Below are 24581 nucleotides of genomic sequence, written 5' to 3'. Positions count from 1 at the left end.
TTTGGGGGGAGGTGTCCGGCCGGCCATCCATTTTCCGGGGGGAAACAAAGAAAAGAGCATGATTTTAATCTGTGCCTGCCATGAAATCATAGAATCATAGAGTTGGAAGGAGCCATACAGGCCATCTAGTCCAACCCCCTGCTCAACGCAGGATTAGCCCTAAGCATCCTAAAGCATCCAAGAAAAGTGTGTATCCAACCTTTGCTTGAAGACTTCCAGTGAGGGGGAGCTCACCACCTCCTTAGGCAGCCTATTCCACTGCTGAACTACTCTGACTGTGAAAAACTTTTTCCTGATATCTAGCCTATATCGTTGTACTTGAAGTTTAAACCCATTACTGCGTGTCCTCTCCTCTGCAGCCAGCAGAAACAGCATCCTGCCCTCCTCCGACAACCTTTCACATACTTAAAGAGGGCTATCATGTCCCCTCTCAACCTCCTTTTCTCCAGGCTGAACATTCCCAAGTCCCTCAACCTATCTTCATAGGGCTTGGTCCCTTGGCCCCAGATCATCTTCGTCGCTCTCCTCTGTACCCTTTCAATTTTATCTACGTCCTTCTTGAAGTGAGGCCTACAGAACTGCACACAGTACTCCAGGTGTGGTCTGACCAGTGCCGTATACAATGGGACTATGACATCTTGTGATTTTGATGTGATGTCCCTGTTGATACAGCCCAAAATGGCATTCGCCTTTTTTACCGCTGCATCACACGGTTTAGTTTACAGTCCACAAGTACCCCAAGGTCTCGTTCACACACAGTGTTACCTAGAAGCGTATCCCGCATCCAGTAGGCATGCTTTTCATTTTTCTGACCCAGATGCATAACTTTACACTTATCTTTATTAAATTGCATCTTGTTCTGATTTGCCCATTTTCCCATTGTGTTCAAATCTTGTTGAACTCTGTCTCTATCTTTCGGAGTATTTGCCAGTCCTCCCAATTTGGTGTCATCTGCAAACTTGATGAGTAGTCTCTCCACCCCCTCATCTAGATCATTAATAAATAACGTTTGCTCTTTTCCAGTCCTCCGGGACATCTCCAGTCCTTAAAGAGGTCCCGAAGATGATGGACGAGGGCTGTGCAAGTTCTCTGGAAAGTTCTTTGAGTACTCTCGGGTGCATTTCATCCAGCCCAGGGGATTTGATCTCATCCAGTGCAGCTAAATGCCTCTCGACAACCTCTCTATCCATGTTAACCTGCCACCCAGACACTATCCTTTGGCTACAGCCATCTCTAGATGTGCCTAAACCCTTTGACCTCTGGGAAAAAACAGATGTAAAATAGGCACTAAGCCTTTCTGCTTTCTCTGCATCTTCCGTTAGAGTTTGTCCATCCGCACCCAACAGTGGGCCTATTGCCTCCTTTACTTTACGTTTGCTCCTCACATAACTGAAAAATCTTTTCTTGTTACAATGGGCTTCTCTGGCCAATCTTAGCTCACTCTCAGCTTTGGCCTTTCTAATGATTGATCTACAGTGCCTAGTAACCTGTAGGTACTCTTCTTTAGAGCTCTATCCTTCCCTCCATTTCCTGAACATTTCCCTTTGTTTTCTTAGTTCCTCTTGAAGTTCTCTGTTCATCCAAATAGGCTTCTTAGAGCTCCTGCGGTGTTTTCGTCTTTCTGGGATAGTCATTGATTGAGCATGCAATAGCTCCTGTTTGAGTAGCGCCCACCCTTCACATGCTCCCTTCCCTTCCAGCATTCTTGTACATGGTATGACACTCATCACATCTCTGAGTTTATTGAAGTTTGCCCTACGAAAATCCAACATCCGCGTCTGGCTACAAGCTTCCTTGGCTCCCTATGTCAAAAGGAATTCTATGAGGACATGGTCACTTCCCCCTAGGGTCCCCATCTCCTTCACCTCATCCACCAACTCTTGCCTGTTGGTCAGTATAAAATGTTTTATAGATGGTATGTAACACCAACAGTGATTGCTGCAATTGCAGAAAGTTGTGATAATAAATGTTAGAAATGTGCAGATAAAGTAGGTTCTTTCTATCACATGTGGTGGAAATGTGAAAAAATATATAAGTACTGGGCTAAGGTTCATACAATAATGCAGAAAATGTGGGAGTTGAATTTTCCTATGAAGCCTGAATATATGCTATTAAGTTTACCACCGCAGTGCCTCCCAACACACATAAGAAGTTTATTCTTCTACGCGACGACAGCGGCATGAGCTACCGTCAATAGAATACTGGCTGAGCAAATTGGCAGATCTTGCCAAGATGGCTAAATTGACATTAATGGTTAATGGAAAATCAGAAGAAGCTTTCCAGGAACAATGGGGTCCTTATCTGAACTATCTAAAAAAGTAAACCAGAAATATGCTAATATGCTAATCTAATATGCTTAGATTCTAAACAATTGCTACACTAATGTTTATTATATGTATCTATGTTATTTCTATCTTTTGGGGGGGGAAATATATATATATATATCTATATCTATATATATCTATATATATCTATATATCTATATATAGATATATATATATAGATAGATAGATAGATAGATATATCTATAGATATAGATATAGATATAGATAATGAATGAAGCGACTGGGCCAAAGCCGAAAGGACGCTCAGTTGTGGAAGTAACTGGTGGCGAAAAGACAGTCCGATGCTGTAAAGATTTTTATTCCATAGGAACCTGGAACGTCAGATCCATGAATCAAGGTAAGCTGGACGTGGTCAAACAAGAAATGAGAAGACTGAACATCGACATTTTAGGAATCAGTGAACTAAAATGGACAGGAATGGGTGAATTTAATTCAGATGACCATCAGGTATACTACTGTGGACAAGAATCTTGCAGAAGAAATGGAGTAGCCTTCATAATCAATAAAAGAGTAGGAAAAGCAGTCTTGGGATACAATCCCCAAAATGACAGAATGATCTCAGTTCGAATCCAAGGCAAACCATTCAACATCACAGTGATCCAGGTCTATGCCCCAACCACTGCTGCTGAAGAGGATGAAGTTGATCAGTTCTATGAAGCCCTACAACACCTTCTAGAAGCAACGCCAAAAAATGATGTGCTTATCATCATGGGGGATTGGAATGCTAAAGTAGGAAGCCAAAAGATAACCGGGATAACAGGCAAGTTTGGCCTTGGAGTACAAAATGAAGCAGGGCACAGGCTGGTAGAATTTTGTCAAGAAAATACAATGGTCATAGCAAACACTGTTTTCCAACAACCCAAGAGACGACTCTACACATGGACATCACCAGACGGTCAACACAGAAATCAGATTGACTGTGTGCTCTGCAGCCAAAGATGGAAAAGTTCTATCCAGTCAATAAAAACAAGACCAGGAGCTGATTGTGGTTCAGATCATGAGCTTCTTGTTGCAAAATTTAGGCTTAAATTGAAGAAAGTAGGGAAAACCACTAGGCCACTCAGGTATGAACTAAATCATATCCCCAACGAATACACAGTAGAGGTGACAAATAGATTTAAGGAATTAGATCTGATAGACAGAGTGCCTGAAGAACTATGGACTGAGGTTTGCAACATTGTACAAGAGGTAGCAACTAAAACCATCCCAAAGAAAAAGAAATGCAAGAAATCAAAATGGCTGTCTGAGGAAGCTTTACAAATAGCTAAGGAGAGAAGGGAAGTGAAAGGCAAGGGAGAAAGAGAAAGATACACCCAATTGAATGCAGAATTCCAGAGAAAAGCTAGAAGAGATAAGAATGCCTTCTTAAATGAACAGTGCAAACAAATAGAAGAAAACAATAGAATGGGGAGGACCAGAGATCTTTTCAAGAAAATTGGAGATATGAAGAGAACCTTTCATGCAAAGTTGGGTATGATAAGGGACCAAAATGGTAGGGACCTCACAGAAGCAGAAGAGATTAAACAAAGGTGGCAAAATTATACAGAACAACTATACAAGAGCGAGCTTAACATCCCTGATGACCACAGTGGGGTAGTTACTGACCTGGAGCCAGATATCCTGGAATGTGAAGTCAAATGGGCCTTAGGAAGTCTGAGCAACAATAAAGCAAGTGGTGGTGACAGCATTCCAGTTGAACTATTCAAAATCTTAAAAGACGATGCAGTAAAAGTGCTACACTCAATATGCCAGCAAATTTGGAAAACTCAACAATGGCCACAGGATTGGAAAAGGTCAGTTTACATTCCAATCCCAAAGAAGGGCAATGCCAAAGAATGTTCAAACTACCGCACCATTGCACTAATTTCTCATGCTAGCAAAGTTATGCTCAAAATCCTACAAGCTAGGCTCCAGCAATATGTGGACCGAGAACTTCCAGAAGTACAGGCAGGATTTCGAAGAGGCAGGGGAACTAGAGATCAAATTGCCAACATACGCTGGATCATGGAGAAAGCTAGAGAGTACCAGAAGAACGTCTACTTCTGCTTCATTGACTATGCTAAAGCCTTTGATTGTGTGGAGCACAACAAATTGTGGCAAGTTCTTAAAGAGATGGGAATACCAGAGCATCTTATTTGTCTCTTGAGAAATTTATATGCAGGTCAAGAAGCAACAGTGAGAACTGAACATGGAATCACTGATTGGTTCAAAATTGAGAAAGGAGTTCGGCAAGGCTGTATACTGTCGCCTTGCCTATTTAACTTGTATGCAGAGCACATCATGAGAAATGCGGGATTAGAGGAGTCACAAATTGGGATCAAGATTGCAGGGAGAAATATCAACAACCTCAGATATGCAGATGATACCACTCTAATGGCAGAAAGTGAAGAGGAACTAAAGAGCCTGTTGATGCGGGTGAAGGAGGAGAGTGCAAAAGTTGGCTTGAAACTCAACATCAAGAAAACAAAGATCATGGCATCCGGCCCTCTCAATTCCTGGCAAATAGATGGGGAAGAAATGGAGACAGTGACAGATTTTATTTTCCTGGGCTCCAAGATCACTGCAGATGGGGACTGCAGCAAAGAAATTAAAAGACGCTTGCTCCTGGGGAGGAAAGCTATGGCAAATCTAGACAGCATCCTAAAAAGCAGAGACATCACCCTGCCAACAAAAGTGCGTTTAGTCAAGGCTATGGTCTTCCCAGTTGCAATGTATGGCTGCGAAAGTTGGACCATAAGGAAGGCCGAGCGTCAAAGAATTGAGGCTTTTGAACTCTGGTGCTGGAGAAGACTCTTGCGAGTCCCTTGGACTGCAAGGCGAACAAACCGGTCAGTCCTAGAGGAGATCAACCCTGACTGCTCCTTAGAAGGCCAGATCCTGAAGATGAAACTCAAATACTTTGGCCACCTCATGAGAAGGAAAGACTCCCTGGAGAAGAGCCTAATGCTGGGAGCGATCGAGGGCAAAAGAAGAAGGGGACGACAGAGAATGAGGTGGCTGGATGGAGTCACTGAAGCAGTAGGTGCAAACTTAAATGGACTCCGGGGAATGGTAGAGGACAGGAAGGCCTGGAGGATCATTGTCCATGGGGTCGCGATGGGTCGGACACGACTTCGCACATAACAACAACAACATAGATATATATATATATATATATATATATAGATATAGATATAGATATAGATATAGATATAGATATAGATATAGATATAGATATAGATATAGATATAGATAAGAAAAAGCCCTGATTGGCCAGGATGTCAGTTCAAAGGCTTCCTCCTTCCCAGGTTGCAAGACTTCCCTTAAAGGGGAAGCCCTAATGTCTCTCGGCAGAAGCTCCAGAAACCCTAACTTCTCTCGGCAGAGATTTTCCTCTTGGATTTATTCCCCCTCCTCTGCTGTCTCGAATCCTCCCCCCCCCCCGCTCTCAGTCAAGAAAAGAAAGAAAGAGGCTCCTGCTGCACTTGGCTCTCTCCCCCTTTGTGACCTTCCCTAACCACGTGCAGTCACTTCTCCCTGCAGAATCCTCGTTTTGACCCACTCTCAACAGGCTAGATGGGCCTGCAAGTCTATTCACAGCTAATTGAGAGTTTGACACCAGGAAAAAAACTTCACTGGCTATGTAATTAGGAAATCCAAGTCGCTAACAATTTAACAAGTGCTTGAGGGGAATTATTCACTGCACAACTACATTACCCAACATAATGCCCTCCCTACAGGTTATTTTTAAAACCCTAATTTCATCTTTCCTCCATGCTTCAAGAACTGATGAGCTGACTGCCCAGTGGCTCACACAATGGAATTCATTTTCTTCACCTGAAAGTAGCACATTGACCCCCTTCCCAGCAGTGGCACATTCACCCGGTTCACAGGCAGGAAATTTGATTTCTGTCTGGTTAAGTCATCTCTGGGAAAAGCAAGTAATAGAATCCAGATTTAAAACTGGATCTGGAGGGCAGCTGAATCGCTTCACAACTACTCTCTTCTCGGAGGAAGGGCAGCTGAAGGATGAGGCCATTGTTGTGTAGATAATTGCACTGCGCTGGATTTCTTGGCAGAATGGCTCTTCAGAAATCCTACACACACTGGAATCCTTCCTTCCCAGAGAACCCCTGGTTCCCTGACCAAAGACCCTGAGGACTTTCTGTGGGGATGACTGCTCTCCAGCTACTGGAACACCCCCCCTCCCCATGTGGGTCTTCCAGTGGGTGGCCATGTTGGCCTCAAGCAGCAGAACAAATTTAGAGTCCAGGAGCACCTTTAAGACCAACGAAGTTTCATTCACTGTTTTGAGTTCCAAGCTGTATGTGACCACCAGTGGTGTCCTGTTATTGTCTCTTTTGGGCCTGTCTTGTAAGACAGTGGTCCGCAACCTTTTTAAGGCTGCGGAACACCTGCAGTGGTGAGGGCGATTGCCCGGCCGCGCATGCGCATTTGCACCACCTGCAGCCGTGCATGCCGTGCATGCGTGGGAGTGCCGTGCATGCACGTTTGCAGCCATGCATGCTGCAAACGCGCATGCGCAGCCCTGCTTCCCTCTCCCCCCCCTCCTCCCACAAAAAGGGGCCCAAGCTAATCGGCTGCTTTTGCGGCCGATTTGCTTGCGGCCTGGGAAGTTTCTTACTGCGGGGGGGGGGGGCGAGGGGAGAGGGAGCCGCGGCCCGGTGGTTGGGGACCACCGTTGTAAGAGGTTTTCCCTGGGTATCATTCTGGCTTTGTTAGTTTGTTTCTGGACTTCTTCAGGTGGGTACTTAAGTTCCACAGCATATGCTAACCTACATTCTCAATAATCCCTCAGAAAGGCCAAATGCCCTTTTTATTTTAATTTATCTCTTAACTGGAATAATTGAACAAGTAGATTACATGTATCTACGACTAGCATAATGCAATGTAGTTTGGAATAATATATATATGCTTTTCTCTGGTACGTTAACAGGAATAGACAAATGCTCTATTTCAAAGAAGTTGGCAAAATGCGGTATGGATCCTATTAGTGTTATGTGGATCGAGAACTGGTTGACAGATCACACCCAAAGGGGGGGGGGGATAAAAAATGGTTCATCATCATCACCCCAGCTGAGGAGTAAAGGGATTCCCTGAGAGGGAAGGGAGGTGCGCCCTGGCCTCGCTGGCACATGGAGGCAGAGGGGTGGAGAAGGCTGCGACCCCAGCCAGCGGCCTCTCCAGGCCTTGGCGGGCCTGCTTGGGAGGGGGGGGGGGAGAAGGCTAGCACCTGTTGTGTTTTAACTTACAATGGGCTTTTTTGCTAGTACCTTGAATAAAACCTTGTTGGTATTAAAGGTGCCACTGGACTCTAAATTTGTTCTTAAAAAGTAAGGATGGGTATCTTTGTACACCAGCACTTCACCCGTGTCAGCCAGCCGGAAGTCCTCCATAAATTATCTTCACAAGATTTTGAGTGAAAGGCTACCTGGGCAGGAGCTCCAAATCCACGGGCAAAAGCCTCCTGGGAATCATGGGGAAGAGGACTTGGGGCTAGCAAGGTCTCGGTGCCCTTCCGGGAGTGTCCTGGGGTGTGGGCCGTTGTGGGTCATCCGCAGGTACTGGATGTGAGAGCCAATAGCTCCGACATTCATGCAGTAACGGCTGCTCTTCACCATTTTCCACAGCCATGGTGTATGATTCATATATCACGATGAGATGGGGGGGGGGAGTGCTGGTCAGGAGGGTCATGTAGTAACCTTGAGGCTGGACTTCTGTAGTACACTCTACATGAGTTTGCCATTGACAACTATAGTTTTAAGAGCTAAACAGAATATGCACAATCTATTCTGCAATCCCTCCACTGGTTACCACTTAGTTTCTTAGTTCAATTGACGGTGCTTCATGGCCTGAAACTAACATTTCTGCGGGACTGCCTCTCTTGATGGGGAACATGACCCAAAATAATGAAATACCTGAGTTGGAATTCATATTCCAACTCGGAGCCAGTTTGGTGTAGTGGTTAGGAGTGCGGACTTCTAATCCGGCATGCCAGGTTCGATTCTGTGCTCCCCCACATGCAACCAACTGGGTGACCTTGGGCTCGCCACGGCACTGATAAAACTGTTCTGACCGGGCAGTGATATCAGCGCTCTCTCGGCCTCACCCACCCCACAGGATGTCTGTTGTTGGGAGAGGAAAGGGAAGGCGACTGTAAGCCTCTTTGAGCCTCCTTCAGGTAGGGAAAAGCGGCATATAAGAACCAACTCTTCTTCTTCTTCTTCTTCTTCATATGGAATCGCTGGTGAGATTATTGTTATCCTGTACCATAAAGCAGCGGTCCCTAACCTTTTTGCGGTTAAGGACCGCCTCCGGGGGTGGGGGAGAGACGGCAGCCCGGGCGCTATGCACGCGTGGCAGCTGCGTGCAAACGTGCAGTTGCTGTGCATGCGCGTTTGCACCAGCAGGGGGCGCTAACGCACACGCGCAGAGTTGCCATGCATGTGCGTTTGCACCAGCAGGGGCGCAAACGCGCATGCACGGCAGCTCCGTGCATGCGTGTTTGCGTCCTCCAGCGTGCCCGCAGCCGTGCCTACCTCTCCCCCCCCCCGCAGTTAGCCGAGCCGCGAGTGAAGCGGCTGCTTTGGCGGCTGCTTTGGCGGCTGCTTTGGCAGCCACTTTGCTCACAGCCTGGCGAGCTTCTAGCTGCGGGGGGGGGGGGAAGAGGTACCGGCACGCAGACCGGGGATTGACGACCCCCGCCGTAAAGAGTCAGCCCGAAGGTAAGATGAATTCAATGATCTGGAAACCAAGAGGCGGTGGAGGGGAAGCAGATGGCTCTCGGTAAGTGTTGGAGAAAGGCTGTGACTTAGAGGAGGGCAGGGAGAAGTTCCTGCTGGCAGCAGAGGACATGTCTTGCAACAGTGGGTTTAAAGTATGGGCAGGAAGGCACCAGCAGGAGACTGGGAAAAGGGCTTTTAACAGAGTAGTCCAGCAGTGGAATGGGCTGCCTAGGGAGGGGGGGAGCCCCCCCTCACCAGCAGTGGTCAAAGGATTGTCAGGGATGCCTTGACCGGGGGACTGGACAAGATGGCCTGTGAGACCCTTCCCCAGCCTGTGATTCTATGATGCTATGAAGCATGGCCTCCTGCCAGAAACTAAGGAAGGCCTAGAAGAGCTGATCACAAACGTCAATGAAGTAAGTAAGAAATCTGGCCTTTTCTTAAACACTAAAAAGGAAAAAATACTGACCAGTGTAAAAAACAGACATGTCAGAATAACAATTGATGGTGAAGAGATCGAATGCATTCTAGAATTCATTTTTCTGGGATCACAAATTGATGTGAGTGGTGATTGCAGTTTGGAAATAGAATGTTGAATTGCTCTGAGTCGCTCAGCAATGACGAGCTTGAATCGAACATGGAAAAGCAAGGACAGAAGCCATATTTCCAGTAGCCATGGCTGGCTATGAAAGTTGAATGATCAAATAATTGGACAAGAGAAGAATCGATCTGTTTGAACTCTGGTGTTTGGGAAGGCTTCTGCGGGTTCCATGGACAACAGAAGTTTCAAACAAGGAAATACTACAGAGCATGAATCTAAGAAGAAGAAGAGCTGGTTCTTATATGCCGCTTTTCCCTACCTGAGGGAGTCTCAAAGTGGCTTATAGTCACCTTCCCTTTCCTCTCCCCACAACAGACAGCCTGTGGAGTGGGTGAGGCTGAGAGAGCCCTGAGATTACTGAAGAAGAAGAAGAGTTGGTTCTTATATGCCGCTTTTCCCTACCCGAAGGAGGCTCAAAGTGGCTTACATTCGCCTTCCCTTTCCACTCCCCACAACAGACAGCCTGTGGAGTAGGTGAGGCAGAGAGAGCCCTGAGATTACTGAAGAAGAAGAAGATTTGGTTCTTATATGCCGCTTTTCCCTACCCGAAGGAGGCTCAAAGTGGCTTACATTCGCCTTCCCTTTCCTCTCCCCACAACAGACACCCTGTGGAGTGGGTGAGGCTGAGAGAGCCCTGAGATTACTGAAGAAGAAGAAGAGTTGGTTCTTATATGCCGCTTTTCCCTACCCGAAGGAGGCTCAAAGTGGCTTACATTCGCCTTCCCTTTCCTCTCCCCACAACAGACAGCCTGTGGAGTGGGTGAGGCTGAGAGAGCCCTGAGATTACTGAAGAAGAAGAAGAGTTGGTTCTTATATGCCGCTTTTCCCTACCCGAAGGAGGCTCAAAGTGGCTTACATTCGCCTTCCCTTTCCTCTCCCCACAACAGACACCCTGTGGAGTGGGTGAGGCTAAGAGAGCCCTAAGATTACTGAAGAAGAAGAGTTAGTTCTTATATGCCGCTTTTCCCTACCCGAAGGAGTCTCAAAGCGGCTTACAATCCCCTTCCTTTTCCTCTCCCCACAACAGACACCCTGTGTGGTGGGTGAGGCTGAGAGAGCGCTGATATCACTGCTCGGTCAGAACAGTTTTATCAGTGCTGTGGCGAGCCCAAGGTCACCCAGCTGGTTGCATATGGGGGAGCGCATAATCGAACCTGGCATGCCAGATTAGAAGTCTGCACTCCTAACCACTACACCAAACTGGCTCTCTAACCCTAACCCTACCCTAACCCTATCACTGGTAGGCATTATCACGAAACTCTGGCTCACTTACTTTGGTGATTCAACTCAATGGAGAAAGTAATTATGCTAGGACTGGTCAGTGGAAAAAGGAAACCAGGCTGATAAATAACACGGCAGTTAGACATGATCAAAACCGGCCAGAGCATTTTACGGCTGAGGGTGGTGGTGCAGGATTGGAGATTTTGACGACAGCTGAGCCATGGAATCGCCAAGAGCCAGACTCGATTGAAGGGTTGACAAAAACAACAACATGAACTATGGCCAAATTGTAGGTTCAAATATTAAATATCCCATTGCTCCCCAAGTCAAATGACCTTAATAGTTTGGAAGACCTTGAAGATGACTTGGCAGATGTCCAGAATAACTTGTGTAACAAATCTGGCTAGGAGACTTCTTTGTCAGTGAGCCTCTGATATGCTCTCGCTGCTCTTTTTCAGATTGGCCTCTAAAGAACGCCAGAATAAAACCTCCACTTCTTCCAATTAGATCAGAAGTGGCCAACTCATTATGTTGCTACATTGTTCTTGGAAACTGGTGAGGTTATTGTAATCTTCTACTGCAAACAATTAGCACTAAGGTAAGACGTGTTAGAATTTGCTGGGGGTTGGGGGTAGGTGGGTCCTCTTGGTTGAGGAACTAGTGGAGCATTCATCATCTTGACTGAGGAAGATGTAGTAAAAATTTGAAATGCTGCCTTAAGATCTTCATTTCTGCACATAGCTGCAATAAAGTAGTTGAACAGTATTTGGGCTGCATATTGCTCTGTTCAAAAGGGATTTTGTTTCTTTTCTATTGAGGGGAAAAGATCTGTGGCAACCAACAGTTAACTCTGCTGTGCTGCAACTGCTGAGGTGAGGTGAGCAAAGCCACCTGCAGTGGGAGAGATGGACAGCTGGCCGTTCTGGGCTACCTCAACTGGAACAGCAGCCCCTGTCATCCCACAGGATGCATAAGAGGGCTCTCCAGGGTCTCAGGCAGAGGTTTGTCACGTCACCTACCCACAATGATACTTCCTGCTCAGTGGATTAGAGACAACAAACGGGACATCTCACATCTAAGCTGAATGTTGCATTCCGAACTTTTCTTGATTTTTTAAAAAGTTGTGGTCATAATCTACTTTTCCCTTGGATAATTATAGTATGACACATGGGAGTGGGGAGGCAACCCTAGCCTCTATGGCCTGTTGTGGGCTATCCAGAGGAACTGGTTGGCCATCATGTTAGACAATACGCTGGACTAGATGGGTCTGATCCAGCAGGGCTCTTCTGATGTTCTTAGACTTTTTCTTTGCACGGTCCAAAACATAGCTCTCTTTAACTCAGTGGTCCCCAAACCCCGGTCCAAAGACCGGTCCCGGCCTGTGGATCAGTTGGATCAGTTGGTACCGGCCGCGGCTCCTCCTCGTCCTCCTCCCCAGCTGCTGCTTCAGGGGCTGCCCTGCCACTCTGCCACCGGCTCACCTTTGGTGCTCTCCAGCGGCTGCCATGGCTGGGCCTCCCCCTCAGCATGGCACTGTGCAGCTGCTGCTGGCAGTGCCCCCCAGCAGGCGGCAGGAAGTCAGGGGCGCTGGCAGGAAAGCAAGTGGAGCAGGGGCTCTGGTGGCGGCAACGTCCCTCGGCAAAAGATTATCCCTCCCCCAGAAGCAAGCAAGCAAGCAAGCAAGAAATATATAGAGAGATATGAAGGGAGGGAGAAATAAAGGAAGGAAGGAGGGAGGGAGAGTCACATGTACCACTGAACACAAATCAGCCACTATTTCTTTCTACCAGCAGGAAAAATGTGAAAGCTGAAAGTATAGATCCTCAGTGGGTGGGTGTGGGCACACTGAGGGAATGATGGATTGCGTCCCCCCTCCTCCCCCTCCCCATTTTCCTTATTTCCTTTCTTTTTAAAAATTTTGTGTCTAGCCACAAGAAGGCCTCCTGACTTCCTCACCCCGTAATTTATCTCCTTGCCAGCCTGCTGCTCCCTGCCACTATCTCTTGCCATGACGGATGAGCATTTATTCATTGTAGGACTGCAGCCGTGATAGGAGCGACCACCAAGTCTCTAGCACCTTGTTTCCTCCCTGAGAGGTGCCTGCCACTCCCGCCTCACCATAATTTGTGTCTCAAGGCATAAGGTCCAACTGCATCTCCAGTGGCTTTTCTGTCCAGTTTTCAATTCCTACTTCAAAGTCGTCTTTGACTAGAGAAATTGTGCTCAGCATGGCAGAATCCAGGAGCCATGTAAAGAGGGATGGGAATCGCAGCACAGAATCATGGCAGTCCCTAAACACCTAATTTCTTTAAATGGAAACAAGTCCTCTGGGCCAGATGAATTGCATCCATGGGTACTAAAAGAAGTTGCAGATGCAATTTCTGAACAGGTAAAGTGCCTGAACATTGAAGGTGGGCAAATATTGTCCCCATCTTCAAGGAGGATCCGGGTAACTACCAACCTCATCAGCTTGACATCTACAATAGAATCATAGAATAACTGAGTTGGCAGGTCCCTCCTGGGTCATCTAGTCCAACGCCCTGCATTATGCAGGACACTCACAACCCTCTCGCTCATCCACTGTCACCTGTCACGCCTATGAACCTATCTACAGCGAGCAAAATTTTGGAATTATCAAGCAGTCAGTCCTTGAGCAGCTAGCTGTGATTACTAAGAGTCAGCATGGGCTTCTCAAGAACAAGTCATGTCAGACTAACCTTATCTCTTTTTTTGAGAAAGTTACTACTTCACTGGATCACAGGAATGCTGTGGACATAATTTTTCTCAATTTCACTAAAGCTGTTGAAAAGATTCTACATAATATTCTTGTTGACAAATTGGTAATATGTGGTATGAATCCCATTACTGTTAGGGAGATCAATAAGTGGTTAACAAAGGGTGCTTGTAAATGATTCAACATCCTCTTGGAGTGAAGTGACAAGTGGAGAGCCTCAGGGGTCTGTCCTGGGCCCTGCTTTGTTCAACGTATTTATAAACAATTTGGATGAAGGAACAGAGAGGGTGAGTATTAAATTTGCAGATGACACTAAACTGGGAGGGGTGGCAAACACACCAGAAAACAGAATCAGGGTTCAGGATGATCTTGACAGGCTGGAAAACTGGGCTAAAATGTATTTCAATAGTGATAAATGTAAATTTCTGCATTTAGGTAGGCAAAATCATAGGCATCATTATAGGATGAGGGACATTTGTCTTGGCAGTAGTATGTGCAAAAAGGATCTAGGGGTTTAGTAGACCATACACTGAACATGATTCCGTCACTAAAGAGGCAAATGGGATTTTGGGCTGTATCAAAAGAAGCATAACTTTCAGGTGGTACAAGGTGTTGGTACTGCTTTACTCTGCTCTGGTTGGACCTCACATAGAGTACTGTGTCCAGTTTTGGGCAACACAATTGAAGGATGGAGACAAACTGAAGCATGTTCTGCAGAGGGCAATGAAGATAGTGAAGGGTTTGGAGACCAAGTCATGTGGAAAGGTTGAGGGAGTCTGGTTTGTTTAGCCTGGAGAGAGGACGGCTAAGAGGTGATATGATAACCATCTTCAAATACTTGAACAGCTGTCACACAGAGGTGGGAATAAAATTGTTTTCTGGTCAGACCAGAACCAATAGGTTAATTCAAAAGAATTTTCAGCTAAACATCTGGAGGAAATTCCTGACAGAGTAATTCCTCAGTTGAACAGGCTTCCTCGAGAGGTGGTGGGTTCTCCTTCTTTGGAAGTTTTAAAACAGAGGCTAGGTAGCTATCTGACAAGAACACTGATTCTGCAAACGTAGGGAGACGAGGTAAGCAAAAGGCATTTTGTCCGTGCCTGGCTCATGCCCAGAAAAATCCTGTTCACCACTTTGGGATTGGGAGGCAAATTTCTTCAAGGCCAGGCTGACCAGGAATTCTGGGGGGAGGGGGGTTGGGGGGCATCATCTGGGAATGGAACTGGGGTCACTGTGAGTGAGCAGGGAGTTGTGAGTTTCCTGGAGGCCTCTTCCAACATGACCCTGGAGGATCTTTCCAACGCTATGATTCCATACGTTATGTATGTTGACATTCTGTGCAACAGGACATTGTACCACCCAACTTCTGTCGCTCTGAGACATTAACAATGGAACAACCCATGGCCCCATTAAGGGCCAATCAAGTTCCTTGGTGGGCTGCCTGAGTTGTATATATGTCCCATGAGTTAAAGTGTTCAGTGTTCGGGTGTTGGGCGTTGGTGTTGGAGTAATCAAGAACTGTTTGTTTTGAAAGATCGTTGGAGTTTGTGTTTACTGAACCCACAGACTAAACACTATGATCTTCTTCTATTACATCATTTCCGTTACATTTGCTCCTCACATATCTGAAGAAGCTTTTCTTGTTACAGAGGGCTTCCCTGGCCAGTCTCAGCTCACTCTCAGCTTTGGCCTCTCTGATGGCTGACCTGCAGTGCCAGGTAACCTGCAGATACTCTTCTTTAGGGGCCTGTCCTTCCCTCCATTTCTTGAACACGTCCTTTTTCTAGGAGGACATGGTCACTCCCCCCCAGGATCCTCACATCCTTCACCCCAATCTGTTGGTCAGTAGTAAGTCCAGTATGGCTGGGTACCAGGACCTTAGTCTGGTGAATGGGCAACTCTCTGTTATCTGTGTTTTCCCCATAATCACAAAGAGGAGCATCTTGTCTTTGTTGTTGTTGTTATTATTATTATTATTAATTAGATTTATTTCCCGCCACTCCCCATAGGCTCGTGGCGGGTCACAATAGTCCTATCCCCATTAAAATACCCATTAAAAGACTTTAAAACAATCCCAACATGGCGGAAGCTCTCATTATTCCTACCCCCTGCTATCAGAGCGGCAGGGAGGGTGGGGAGGAGATCTAACTTACTAGTTCCGGGGGGGGTGGAATGCTGGCACTCATTCGCTGACCATGGCCTCAACCAAAAACCTGGCGGAAGAGCTCCGTCTTGCAGGCCCTGCGGAAAGCTGGTAAGTCTTGCAGGGCCCGCAGCTCTCCTGGGAGCTCATTCCACCAGGTAGGGGCCAGGACCGAAAAGGCCCTGGTCGAGGCCAGGCGCGCTTCTCTAGGGCCAGGAATGACCAGGAGATTCTCCCCCGCCGAGCGTAGAGCCCTGCGGGGGATATAGGGCGGTAGGCGGTCCCTCACGTATGTGGGTCCCAACCCGCATATAGCCTTAAAGGTCAAAATCAGAACCTTGAACCTGATCCGGGCAGCAATTGGCAATTGCAGCTGCCTCAGCGCAGGCTGGATATGGGCCCTCCAAGGTGTACCAGTGAGGACCCGAGCAGCTGCGTTTTGCACTAGCTGGAGTTTCTGGATCAGAGACAAGGGTAGGCCGGCGTAGAGCGAGTTACAGAAATCTATTCTGGAGGTGACTGTTGCATGGATCACTGTAGCCAAGTGGTCAGGGGACAGGTAGGGCGCTAGTAGTCGGGCCCGGTGAAGATAGAAAAATGCCTGACCTGCTAGTCTCTTGACCTGAGCCTCCATAGTCAGGGAGGCATCGATGGTCACCCCCAGATTCCTGGCCTGGGGCGCGATGGTAAGTTGCGCTCCTGCCAGGGTGGGTAGGCGCACTGCCTGGTCCTGCCCTCTGCCTCCCAGCCACAGGACCTCCGTCTTGGAGGGGTTGAGTTTTGGAGAGGTGTGGGAAAGATATGGCACAACTTGGATAATCAATAGGGCAGAGAGGGTTTACTATAGCTGCTGATGGTTCTCGTTGTGGTACTGAGTTGGACATCAAGTTGGTGGCTATGGGAGCTGTTGAGCCCCACTGAAGCACCATATTCTGCAGTAGGATACACCAACCCCAAAGCTGAGCATTGAAGAGCTAAAGAGCTAAAACTTCTGGCTGCCAGACAATCATAGAATTTCCTGACCACATTATCCACATGGAAACCATCAACCAATCAAACAGTCCTGCTCAAGACTACTTGACCGGGGGTATAGGAGAAGGCAGCCCTTGCTGCAGGGAGGAAAGACGGAGAAACAGCTGAGAGAAGAATTAGAAGAATTGGTTTTATTTGCTGCTTTTCTTTACCAGAAGGAGTCTAAAAATGGCTGACAATGGCCTTCCCTTTCCTCTCGCCACATTGGTTGGCTTTGTGGAGGGTGACAGGAAGGTCCAGAACATCCAGAAGCCATCTGCCCGCTCCTTGTATCCGGCTGACCCAGGCATGTAGCAGCTCGGCTTCCCCTCAAGCAGCGCACGGAGGGTGCAGCCCCTGCAAGGTGTGCCTGGGGTTATGGCCCTGGAAGTGAGGGATGTCTTAAGCTTTGTGCTGAGCATGATCACCAGCCGAACATGTGGCATCCCTCTATTCTGAGCCCGGCCTCTTCAGCTCCCAATGAGCAGCCTGAAATGTGCTGATCAGGAACTGTCCCCCAAGCTCCCTACCTGGATGGCACCTAGTTAGAAGTTAGGAGATGGAGAACAAAGGCCAGTTCTCTGCTGCTATCAGCTGGGCTTCTCTGCCTGCACTCTGCTATCCCACTAAGGATAGAATATCAGGAGAATTGAGAGAGGAGGGAGAAGAGGAGCAATGTGCTTGGCTTTTCTTTTCCCAGAGCTTGGCTGAGCAGTGGGATGGGCTGCCTAAGGAGGTGGTGAGCTGCCCCTCATGGGCGGTCTTCAAACAGTGGCTGGACAGAGACTTGTCAGCAGATCCCTTTATGGAACACCAGCATGAAAGATCCCTTCTCCCCCGCCCCCGCTAGGGGTCTGCCCATGTCCTCCCATCCTCAGCAGAGGGCCACGTGGTCTTACCTTTCAGTTTTTCCGCTAGCAACATGGCTTCGTGTTCAGAATGATGCATTATGGCGGGAGGAGACGGAGGCCTCATTCGGTCCTCTTCCATTTTGCGTCGGTGACGTTCCTCCCGGGCCAACATCCGCTGCCGGCATTCCCACTCATAAAAATCATCGCGGGCCCGTGCAAAATCCACATGGAGGCGGCCGGAGTCCTTTTTGTCGGTGCTGGATCCCAACCTCATGCGGTAGCCTGGAAACAACAAGGGCAGATGCAGCAACAGGTCCTGCCCCCACATTCGTTTTTTAAAGATTAGCTTTAATCAACCCAATCCCCCACCCCCCACCGGGTTTAATTGCCCTGCCTGTGCATTAACACCGAAAGACTCTGTTTCTCTGGGAAACCTGAAGCAACTCAAGGAAAGATCTCACAGAATCCTAGAGTGGGAAGGGGCCATGCAGGCCATCTAGTCCCACCCCCTGCTCAATGCAGGATCAGCCTCAAGCATCCAGGAGAAGGATCTGTCCAGCCGCTGCTTAAAGACCGCCAGTGAGGGGGAGCTTCCCACCTCCTTAGGCAGCCCCTTCCACGACTGAACTAGACTCCTAGAATCCTAGAGTGGGTAGGGGCTATGCAGGCCTCCAGTCCCACTCCCTGCTCAGTGCAGGATCAGCCTCCAGCATCCAGGAGAAGGATCTGTCCAGCCGCTGCTTGAAGACCGCCAGTGAGGGGGTGCTCCCCACCTCCTTAGGCAGCCCATTCCACTGCTGAACTAGACTCCTAGAATCCTAGAGTGGGAAGGTGCCATGCAGGCCATCTAGTCCCACCCCCTGCTCAATGCAGGATCAGCCTCAAGCATCCAGGAGAAGGATCTGTCCAGACGCTGCTTGAAGACGGCCAGTGAGGGGGAGCTCCCCACCTCCTTAGGCAGCCCCTTCCACTGCTGCTGAAGTACTCTTAACAGTGAATTCCCCCCCCCCCCGATATCTAGCTATTATGGTTCTACACGTAGTTTAAAGTCATGACTGGGTCCTCTCCTCTGCTGCCAACAGGAATTGCTCCCTGCCCTCCTCCAAATGACAACCTTTCAAATTCTTAAAGACAGCAAATATGCCCCTCTCAACCTCCTCTTCTCCAGGCTGAACCTTCCCAAGTCCCTCAGCCTCTTCTTACACGGCCTTGGTCCCCAGGCCCCAAATCCTCCTTGTCGCTCTCCTCTGCTCCCGCTCCATTTTGTCCACATCCTTTTTGAAGTGAGGCCCCCAGAACTGCACCCAGGACTCCAGGTCAAAGCTTCTTAAACTGCCCTCTTCTCCATTACTTCTGCGGCATAACTAATTCACAATCTTGTGCTTGGGGCATCTGGGCAGGGATTAATAAAATGGGGGGGGGGCTTGGGGCTGTGTAGGTGTGTGGTCCAATCCCGTAGCCACCCAAGAGAAACTTCCCCCATGCCCTGGGCTGCCCCATTACCTGTGGGCAGTGGTGGAGGGTTTAGCCGCCTCAGGCTGCGAGTCCCCCTGTCACTCCTGAGGGAAGGCTGGGAGAGTTCATGCTGCCCCTGCCCCACTTCAGGCCTGTGGGATCCGCCTGCACTACAGACCCCATTATCCGACATCCCCCCATACGCCACACACCCTCCTGCCTGTCTGAGGAAAGGCTCTGGGGGCTTGTGGGGGCCTGGGCAGCCTCGTGGGTCTGAGCATCGCAGCCTCGTGGGTCTGAGCATCCAAGTGGGGCAGGAGTCAGGGTGATGAGGGCCCCCAGTGGGCCTCCTGCGCACAGGGCGGGCAGTGCATGGGTCACAGTCTCCGTGGCTCCCTTCCGTGTCCCTCCCTCATGCCCCTGCATGGCCTACAACCGGAATGCCTGGGTCAGGATGCCTCCAATGACTGGGCCATGGGGAAACACAGTAAGTCTCCATACCGTATCAAATCCTGTTGTCAAAAACTTCAAAAACAATTAGTTCTGCCAATAGCCTGCCATATCTCAGTGAATCAGGGAAGGGGCCAAAAATGAATACAGCAGAACAATATGTTGAAGTTCAGTCCAGCCTCTTCAGATCTATTAAAAACAAACTGTGCAGGAGGACACTTTTTAAGGGGAACGGAGTGGAAGTTAATTGCCTGCGAAATTTTTAGGTAATTCCCTTTTCTTCACCCCCTTCAAAATGCACTATTTACTGAGAACATTTATACTGTCTTTATCGAATTGTGAGACACAGTTTCAATGTGACTGTTATTGAATGGTGTGATCAGGATCGCATTGTTTGCTGTATGCCTTCCCCTGGTCTTCGCTGCCTGGTTTACTCCTGCCTACTGGCCCATGGCCGGCTGTGCTAGGTGATCCTCAGAGCCCCGGCTGTAGACCATCGCTCAGGCCTTGGCAGGGGAAGGGTTAGCATGTGAGACTAGTTATTGAAGACCCAGGTCCTAATCCCCACTCCTGCCATGGAAGCTGCATGGATGTCCAGTCACACTCTCTCAGTCTAACCTCCCTCGCAGGGTGGTTGTGATAATAAAATAGAAGAGACATGTCAGCTGCTTTAGGTGCCCACTGGGTAGAAAGGTGGGCTAGATGTGACTGTCCCCAAGTATCAGAGGGCTTGGCCATCCTAAATGCTTTCCTGACCACTTATTTATTTTATTTATTATTTATAATTCAATTTATACCCCGCCTGTCTTGACTAAGTTGTCTCGAGGCGGCTTACAATGACAAAACGGTATACCCCGTAAAATTCATAAAAACCTTAAAAACTACAATTACATACAGCAACATTTATCAAAACCATCAATCCCCAGATGGTGGCAAAAAACACCGGTGGCCCTCTATTCCAGTCAGCTGTTACAATCTTCCAATGGATCTACTTAATTTAAAAACTTGGGTTAGGCTCAGATCAACCGCACCAAGTATGCAACGCTGCAATGCTGGGCGGGACCCCGGTTCGTAACTCCAGGCACTCCCCTGGCCCCAACCCATCTAGCTGTTCTGGCAGCTAGTTTCCAAGGGACACTGCACTTGGATAGACTACATGCATCTGGGGCGATGGAACCTTGATCCCGTCTCTTCTGTGACTGTGTGTGGATTGCCATTCCGAGAGATCCGTGGATCCCGATGGGGGTAGTTTCCAAGGGTTTCCGTGTTTCTCTGCCTTTCCTGCTCTGACCCTGATCCTGGTATTTCATTGGCTGTGACTATATTTTTGGCAGCAGTGTCTTCTATCTGAGGATGGAAGCCTGCCTCAAATCTCTATGAGAAAGGTGGTAAAAAATGAAGGGAGTAAATGAAAAAGAAATACATAACATGGTGGGGGCTCTGGCCCCATGGAAGAGCATCTGTTTTGCATGCAGAAGGTCCCTGGTTCGATCCCCTGGCAGCATCTCTAGTGCCAAGGACCAGCCAGGAGGCGGACAGCTTCTCCTAGTCAGATTAGACAATACCGACTTTCAAGGACCGAAGGTCTGACCACGTATAAGGCGGCTTCATGTTTATGTCTATGGGTGAGCTGCAGTTATGAAATTGCGTTCTCTTCCACCCCTTATCTGCCATCTTTGCTTGGTCTAGGGCCAGGCCCTGAGTGCTGGCCTCAGAACAAGGCTGTGAGCAAGTGTCCTGGGTTCCAACAGCTATGCATCAAGAGAAGCCCTTCAGCAGCTGTCCCCATGTCCCCCAGACCAGCCATGGCAGCCATGTGAGGGAGAGGAGAAGGGAGGCACTTCCTGTGTCCTTCTCTGCCATTTCCCTTGGCCCACTGAAGAGGTCGTTCATAAATACACAGGTGAAAACCGACGGACCAGGGGAACCAGATGGTGTGATAACAAGAACCCCGGTGAAGCGAGTGGGATTGTGCTAACACAGCACTTTTAGGGGCTGGGAGGGGGGGGGGAAGGTGCATGATTTACTACTCTACACATACCATATGTAAATGGCAACAATAGGGCTGCGTCATGAATATTGTAGTTGCCATAAATTATGCATTCTGTTTTTATGTCTCTCCTCTATTATAGCCTTGGAAAATTATGCTTTTCCATTGCCACTTCAGAAGGTTTTATGTTTGAAAACATAATAAAGATCATCTAGAAAAACAGTAATTCAATGCAATTAAAGCCAAGTCTCTTCTCGGCACACGGCAGAGCTGGAAAACTGTCAGGAATCAGGGAATCACGGTGTCAGATCAGGAATTAGAGGGTCACGGTGGGCTCCTGAGGGCCTTCCAGCCCTGAAGGGGAGATGCCTCGTGCAGGGAAAGCAAATGAGACCAACTGCGTGGAGCTGGTGGTTTCCCAAGAAGGGCTTCCTTGGAGGGATTATGTCGTGGGGAAATGCTAGCCAGAAGCAAGCCTCTTTCCTCCGTAGGGGGACACACAGAGGGAAGCGGGGAGGAAGGGCGCGGGCAGTGCCCGTTCAGATTGTCGGGGGGGGGGCTACATTTTTGAATCTGCAGGTCATAAAACCCCTTCCAATACCAAAAGCAAGCCCAGAAAGGGTATCGTGGTCTGCGTTGCTATTTGTCTGTCTGGAGCAGGGGTGGTCAAACTGCGGCCCTCCAGATGTCCATGGACTACAATTCCCAGGAGCTCCTGGGAATTGTAGTCCATGGACATCTGCAGGGCCACAGTTTGACTACCCCTGGTCTGGAGGGATCTTTTGAAACCTGCAGCCAGAAGCGCTGTTTGCCTCATCGCCGCTTTCTGGTGGGCTTGTGACTAGGTCTGGCTCCCCCTGCCCTGCAGCCCCCACCCCCTCCTCGCCTGCTTTCCTAACACATGGGGGGCTTTGTGGGAGCGCAAGTCTAAGGGGCCCCCCCTCCGCACATGCATGCGGACTCCCAGAGCTGCAGGCAGTGCCTCCCCCCCGTCAGGAATGAACACCCAATGCTCCCTGGAGGGAGGGGGACGTCCACTCTTCGCAGGACTCCCCACCGTCATCAATCCCAAGGGATCGCCGGAGCACTCTGCTGCAGCACGACCCCACACGGAGCTCACTCCTTTGCCTACCACGAAATACAAGCCAAGGTGGGGTACGTACCAGAAAGGTAAATGGCTTTATCAACCATGAACTCTTCTGCAAAACGGATGTGGCAAAAGTTCTTCTTGCTTTTCCGAATGGCTGTGATGTCCCCGCACTGCTCAAAGACCTCCTGAATGAGTTCTTCAGTGGCGTTTTCCGGCAATCCTCCGACAAAAACCGTCTTGCACCCAGGAGGCCTCTCCCTTGTCGAAGGTGGCGGAAGATCTAAGAGAACGCATCAGGGTTGGCTCAGCTTCCTTTCTATTCATCCACACCCCATAAGGAAGCTCAGACAGAAGACAAAGGACTCTGGTTAACAACGGGGGAACCCCCCAAAAGGTCACTAGTCAGGCCAAGCCCCTCTCAGACCCTGGAGGGAGGCTCCCACAGGCCGCGGGGGACTAGAAGGCATCTCCATTTGGGTCCTCAGAGATTGATAATGTTCGTTTCATGAATCCAAGTCTTTTGTATTTCTTGCCTAAACAAACCTCAGCACTATCCGTTAAAGCAAGGCCCCAAAACGTAGCATTCGGTGGTATAATTAGTGAGTCACGCAGGACCTTTACTGGGTCAGACGCAGGGGTCTCAGCTTCTGCCACTGTCTCTCTACACCCAGAGCCACTCGACGGGATAATTCGCCATCTAGAACTGTACTAATTAATACAGTTGCCAGCCCCCCCCCCCCCCGATGGGGACTCACCAGTAGAAAGAAGGCGGCCCAGGCCATGTTGCTGACAGCATGCAGGAAGTGATGTCATCATCAGGCCACCGGGCAATGATCTGGTATTTGGGGAAAAGACTCTAGTAGTAGAAACTGATTCTACCATAAAGCTTTATGCCCCAGTGACTGCAAGTGGGCAGCTGTAGCAGTCTGAACTCTGGAGGAGCAGAACAAATGTAGAGTCCAGTCAGGCACCTTTAAGGCTAAAAAAGTCTTGAATAAAATACGATGAATAAAACTTTGTTGGTCTTAAAGGTGCCTGGCCAGACTCTAAGTTTGTTCTGCCCAAATAACTGTGGAGTTTCAATAGATTGCCACAATAACAGATTTTGACGTGGTGCAAGTTTTTTGGAAAAAAACGGGCTAACCTGGCCCATACGTCCCCAAGACATCTAACCTCACCAGAGTTCCTGGTGTGATGATTACTTCTATTACTTCTACAAAACATCACCACCCTCCAATTTTTAACAATGGTGATTCTTTCATTCACTCACTTATAGACTTTCTCTTACAAAGTCTAACAACAGTCAGAAAATCCAGACATAGTTATATTAAAACAATAAAACCATAAATATATAAAAATTAATGTCTTAAATATGCTCCAACTTATCCCATTAAATCAAATTCTTGAAAATGGGTGGGGGAGGTCCATGGCCGAATGCTTTCAAAACACAAGCTTTCAAAAGTCTCCTCTGAAGGCAGCCAAGAGGCCTCCAGCAGTTCTCTTTGTGTATTAACAGTTGAGGGAAGGTCATGGTGGAGTGGCAAGATTTTATCCGTGAAGGGGCTCGCAAATGCCTCTCAGCTAATAGCCAATTGAGTATCCTTTGGGTCCCTTTCTTCAAGAGCAAATTATCCCAAGCAATTGTGCTAGGCATGAGGTGCTAGATGCCACGGAAACTGCATAAAAGTCTTTCTTCGCAGTTTTGACAGCCATCTCAAAGGCCTGCATGAGTGTCCTAAGGGATGTTCCTGTTGCTTCCTCCAAACTTGCTGTAGCTAGCTCAGCTCCCATTTCTTTTCCCGTAGCTCCCCGGAGTACCGGGGGGGGGGGGGCGGCAGCTTTAAATGTCGCTGTAGAGTGTTGGGCATCAGTGACAGCTGACAGCCACGCCAGTCATCAACTAAATCAGGGGTAGTCAAATTGCGGCCCTCCAGATGGACTACAATTCCCATGAGCCCCTGCCAG

General features: G+C 48.5%; 1 protein-coding gene across 6 annotated transcripts in view; it reads right to left on the bottom strand.

Annotated features, from left to right (window-relative positions):
- Positions 1-24581, bottom strand: part of ENOX1 (ecto-NOX disulfide-thiol exchanger 1) — a 322679-nt gene that overhangs the window by 120634 nt on the left and 177464 nt on the right. For all 6 annotated transcript variants that reach the window (XM_077344075.1, XM_077344074.1, XM_077344079.1 and 3 more), the window contains 2 exons: positions 22690-22896; positions 17680-17913 (listed from right to left, as the gene is read on the bottom strand). In XM_077344075.1, the coding sequence (XP_077200190.1) occupies positions 17680-17913; positions 22690-22896 (441 nt within the window). The remainder of the gene's footprint in view (positions 1-17679; positions 17914-22689; positions 22897-24581) is intronic.

The sequence above is a fragment of the Paroedura picta genome, chromosome 6, assembly GCF_049243985.1.
Source record: "Paroedura picta isolate Pp20150507F chromosome 6, Ppicta_v3.0, whole genome shotgun sequence".
NCBI lineage: Eukaryota > Metazoa > Chordata > Lepidosauria > Squamata > Gekkonidae > Paroedura > Paroedura picta.
The sequence above is the reverse complement of the archived record's forward strand: the minus strand, read 5'-3'. Positions and strand labels throughout refer to the sequence as shown.